Source organism: Myotis lucifugus, unplaced genomic scaffold, assembly GCF_000147115.1.
Source record: "Myotis lucifugus unplaced genomic scaffold, Myoluc2.0 scaffold_21, whole genome shotgun sequence".
NCBI lineage: Eukaryota > Metazoa > Chordata > Mammalia > Chiroptera > Vespertilionidae > Myotis > Myotis lucifugus.
In genome coordinates this window covers 9,151,721-9,157,138 of record NW_005871069.1, presented here as the reverse complement: position 1 = coordinate 9,157,138, position 5,418 = coordinate 9,151,721, and the positions used below count along the sequence as shown (strand labels likewise).

General features: G+C 38.3%; 1 protein-coding gene across 5 annotated transcripts in view; it reads left to right on the top strand.

Moving 5' to 3' along the window:
• The window catches only part of XRN1 (5'-3' exoribonuclease 1), a 203,556-nt gene that overhangs the window by 183,907 nt on the left and 14,231 nt on the right, over positions 1–5,418 (top strand). For 2 of the 5 annotated variants that reach the window (XM_014453186.2, XM_006085764.3), the window contains exons 34-37: positions 1,203–1,264; positions 2,453–2,566; positions 2,718–2,840; positions 3,510–3,669. In XM_014453186.2, the coding sequence (XP_014308672.1) occupies positions 1,203–1,264; positions 2,453–2,566; positions 2,718–2,840; positions 3,510–3,669 (459 nt within the window). The remainder of the gene's footprint in view (positions 1–1,202; positions 1,265–2,452; positions 2,567–2,717; positions 2,841–3,509; positions 3,670–5,418) is intronic. The other 3 variants (XM_023751452.1, XM_023751453.1, XM_014453187.2) reach the window with 2 other exon arrangements.

Sequence of the window (5,418 nt, the reverse complement as noted above, 5' to 3'; positions counted from 1 at the left end):
GTCCCAGGTTCGATTCCGGTCAAGGGCATGTACCTGGGCTGCGGGCACATCCCCAGTGGGAGATGTGCAGGAGGCGGCAGATCGATGTTTCTCTCTCATCGATGTTTCTAACTCTCTATCTCTCTCCTTTCCTCTCTGTAAAAAATCAATAAAATATATTTAAAAAAAAAAAAGAAAGAAATACATTGTGATTATTCTTAAAATTATTGTTTACATAAATGTATGTAAATTATTTGCATTATGTGGAATTCTAATTACTTTTCTTGTGAGTGTGTCTCAATAAAGGTTTAATGTTGATACCTGTCTACTCACTTTTTGTTTTCCTCCTTTTTACAAAATTATTTCCTTTCCTCTTTTCCTTCCTTCCCTTACCTTCCTTTTTCCCCTCCCCCTTTCTTTTCCTCTCTCTGTTCCTGCTCTTCCCTTCCTATTCTAGCTTTGTCCCTTCCTCCTCTGCTCTCATTCTATCCCTTTTCCTCCCTCCCATCCCCTTCCCCTACTTCTTTCCTCACCATCTCTTATTTTTGTCCTTTCTCCCTCCTTTCCTCTTTCCTTTTTTCTTCTTTTCTTTTTTACTTTCTTCCTTCATCTTCTAATTCATCCTTTCCATTTCCCCTACCATTTCCCCAATTTATCCTTAACATTAATACTAAAATAGCATCCTAATTTGTCTCTTAATAAGCCACTGACATTTTAATCTTCTTATTAGATCACTACTATCTGCTCAAAACCTTTCTATGTTTGATTGCCCTTTGTCTACCAGTTTATTCTATAGTCTTCAATACCTCTCAGATTATGGCACCAACCTGCTTCTGGAGTTCAATTAAATTCCATTATACTCCTTCACTTCTAGCAGAACTGGTCTATTGAGAGAAGAGACACATTCCTTGTTCTCTGTTTCCATGTCATTTCTCCTATTATTTCCTTTGCCTGGAATACTTAGCCTCTTATTCTGCCCATTGGAAACCTATTATCCTTCAAGGCTCAGTTAGATGCCCCCTTTCCTTTTTCTTGCTGTTGTTACCTATGAGTATCTCTTCTCCTCTAATATAGATTATAGTTCTTCAAGATCAGGATTTTCATCTTTTTGGAATTATGTGAATTTTTAACAAAGTACCTTGAAGTGGTAAATATCTGGTAAATGTAATTGGTGTGTGGTGAGTTTTTTTAATTTATCAAAATTTCTATTTTCTTGTCTCTAGTTAAGGAAGAATGTAGGAGCCCTAAAACTGAGAGTTGGTCACAAAAAATGTCAAATAATCAGGTAAGCTTTCTTAAAACGAAATACCTAATAGCCAGCTTCTTATTCCAATTGGTGGCTTTGTGGCATCTGACTGAATTTTGCAGCCAAATTTTCAGTCAATTCCTAAGTTTTGTTGCAAGAGGGTGCTAAAGTATAACCTGAGGGTCACTGGATGGGAGGTTGCACAGTTAGAGTTCAGGATTTGGAACTAGAAATACCTGAAATCTTAATAGTTGGGTGGCTGGAGCAATTCATTACCTCTCTCAGCCTCAAGATCTTCATCTTTAAAAAATAGATAAAAATAGATCACTTGTCTCTCTCAGCACATATCATCTAAATATACCTACATACATAAATGCATGTATGTATACATAAATATAAATTTGCAAAGTATGCATATACATATATATACAGTGAAAATATATGGATCAACATAGTAAAGTTTCTGGTTAATTCTGCCAAATTAGGTTGCAGAGGGGAGCTGAAGTTTATGTTTTATTTTATGTAGTCTCTGCTGTTTGATATGAAGTATGTATACATTTTATAATCAAAGTATAACAAATTTTAATCTAAAAAAGTCAATATGTGGCCTGATGATGTGCATATGTTCTGTATGTATATTATATTCTAATACAGAGTTAGAAAAAATTAGATCTCTTATAACTATTAATATATTAAATGATATCTTAGCAGAATATGTGTCTGGCACATAATAGGTTCTTAGTAAATAGAATTCATTAATAGTTAAATATCAGTAAAATGATTTAATTATATGACTTTTAAGACCCCATTCTGCAACTCCTATGCTATTATTTCCTTTATTCTAGAAAAGGGTTTATGACTGTTTCATGCCATGGACCTTTAGTGAAGCCTATGGACTCTCTAAGAATAATGTCTTAAAACTAAAATAGAGTATATTCAATGCAAAAGAAAACCAGTTATGTTGAAATAGAATTAGAATCACCCCTATTGTGGTTTACTGCCTGTATTCATAATTGAAGGAAATTCAAAATTCTTATTTAGAAATTAGTTAATAAAGATAAAAATGTAATTTTTTCCCTCATCCAAGTTTACAGGCCCCCTTTTTTTTCTTATCATGTAAAAGGGAAAATACCACATTTTAAAGTTTACAGTGATGTATTTAGAGCACTAGTAATTAGTAACTATAAAATTTATTTGCACAAAAAGCTCACTCATACTCTTTTGTAGACATTTGGACGGCCTGGCAAATGTAATAATACTAAGCTACTGAAGAGAAATGAAAGTACGGAAGTCTCAGAAAACCAAAAGGTTAGGACTGGTTATCCAAAAACTGTTGATAAGGTAAAAGGCCATTTATTCAATTGATCTTCCCACACTCTAGCACATAATTAGATGATCGGTGAAAATTATAAATCATTTTTGTACATACAACTTGTAGCTTTTTCTTTGTCCTTGTACTTTCATCTTCATGCACAAAATATTATTCTTTTAGCCTAACACTGGATTTGAGGACTTTCTAGCATCCTTGAATATCTCCAGAGAAAAGGAAGCACAGTCATCTCCTCACGAAGAGCCTCCCAGGGAAGAACATTGGTCACCACAGTCATTCGCTATGGTGTGTATTTTGGAGGAACTTTTGTACTATGGTAATTTCACCATCATTGGCCATGAATACCCACCCCCTGCAACCAATTAAACCCTTTTCTCTCATCTAATGTGTTGCATCTTTTTCTTTTATAATATATTTTATTGATTTTTTACAGAGAGGAAGGGAGAGGGATAGAGAGTTAGAAACATCAATGAGAGAGAAACGTCGATCAGCTGCCTCCTGCACACCTCCTACTGGGGATGTGCCTGCAACCAAGGTACATGCCCTTGACCCGAATCGAACCCGGGACCCTTCACAGGCTGACGCTCTATCCATTGAGCCAAACTGGCTAGGGCTAATGTGTTGCATCTTTCTTGTCATTCCATGAGAAAAACTAGGCTGTCCTGGGCAATTAAGCCATTTTTTTGTTTTTTCTCTTTAGACCATACATAGCTCCCTTGCTTTTTAAACATTAGTACTAGGCAGTTTGGTCAAAAGTTATGCCGGGAAATGTTGGGGTTTGTTGTTTTTTTTCTACTCCAGGCTATTGATTTTCCTTACTCTCTTTCTCAGTGAAGTTATTGTTTTAATTTTTAACAATGTAACTCATTAAAAGAAGGAACAGTAATCTCTGTAATTCTGTTAACTTTTCTACTGCTACCCTCACCATCTCCATATCACTCATTTTCAAAACAGAAGGGAACACGGATGCTTAAAGAAATTCTAAAAATTGATAGCTCTGGTAGTATGGACCATAAGAACGAAATGAAGCAGTTTGGTAATGAAGTCATTGTTTCCTGTAATAGAAGAGATGAATATGGACCTTCCTCACAGCCTAAACAAAATGAGAAATTAAGTAAGTAAACTAAGTACAACTACTAATAACCAATTTCATTTCAGAAATTCAGTTTATTTTTTATCATGTGCTTTTTAAAGATAAAACTACTTTTATTTTTAAAGGAATATAATTAAAAGTAACAAATAATAGTGTAATTTTTATGTTTATATCATTTATATAATAACTATGTAGCCAATAGTAGATGTATAGTTTCTAAATGTCTTATTGTGAATACTGAAATTGGACTATTACAGACACTTCTACAGATCTCAAGCCTAGAAAGGTTTTCACATTCTAGCCTTTTTCCCCCCCAGCAATTTAAGAATGATTATGTAACTTAAATATATCAACTTAACTTTTCTAAAATTCTTTTTTTCTATTTACAGAATGAGAATAACATTTCAAATGACTGTTGTGATGATTATATGGCACATATAAAGCAGTTAGCACTGTGTCTAGCATATTGTAGGTGGCAAAACTTAATGTTAGTATTATGTTAAAATAATGTTACCAACATAAAAATAAAAGAAGCTATTAAATTATTAAAAATAGTTAATGGAGGCAGACATTGGAAAGTGGTTACTTACTTAAAATCTACGAAGCCTGTAGCACAACATCTGGCAGGGAGCTGGATTTCAGTAACTACCCATCATTGCCCCTGCCCCTTATTTCCCCTATACTTTAGTATTTTGTCTATGTAATTATCTGCAAATAATTACATAGGAAGAATCACTAGTGCAAAAGTCAGTGGGATAGAAGTTTCTCAGAGAGCTAAAAAATGTTTTGAAATAAATATATCTGAATTTATTACGGAACAAAATATGCAAGAAATCCAGAGCATTCCTCCATTTATACTCCAATTAATATTGGGATAAATCATTAATTAAAATTCCAATAACTATTAGGAAACTCATTGTTTAATACTAGAGACCCAGTGCACGAATTCGTGCACTGGTGGGGTCCCTCGGCCTAGCCAGTGATTGGGGCCACTGGCCGGAGGGAAGGACTGTGGGAGCGCACTGACCACCAGGGAGGCAACTCCTGCATTGAGCGTCTGCCTCCTAGTGGTCATTGAGCATCATAGCGACTGGTCATCCCATCAACCAGTCATAATGGTTGCCTAGGCTTTTATATATGTAGACTAGAGGCCCGGTGCACAAAAATTTGTGCACTGGGGGGGAGGGGGGGTCCCTCAGCCCGGCCTGTGCCCTCTCACAGTCTGGGACCCCTCAGGAGATAATGACCTGCTGGCTTAGGCCTGCTCCCGGTGGCAGAGGGCAGGCCCAATCCCTAGGTGCAGCCCCTGGTCGGGCTCAGAGCAGGGCCGATTGGGGAGTTGGGGCGCTACCCCCTGTCATGCACAGAGCAGGGCGGATCGGGAGGTTGCGATGCCACCCCTAGTCACGCTCAGGGTATGGCCGATTGGGGGGTTGGGGCACCGCCCCCTGTCACACTCAAGGCACGGTCTATAGGGAAGTTGCAGCGTCACCCCCTGTCACGCACAGAGCAGGGCCAATCGGGGTTGGGGTGCTGCCCCCTGTCATGCACAGAGCAGAGCCAATCAGGGGGATTGGGGCTCCATACCCTGTCACACACAGAGCAGGGCCGATCAGGGGGTTGAGGAGCTCCCCCCTGTCACGCACAGAGCAGGGCTGATCAGGGGGTTGAGGAGCTCCCCCCTGTCATGCACAGAGCGGGGCCGATCTGGGGTTGAGGAGCTTCCCCCTGTCACTCACAGAGTAGGGCCGATAGGGGAGTCGGGGCACC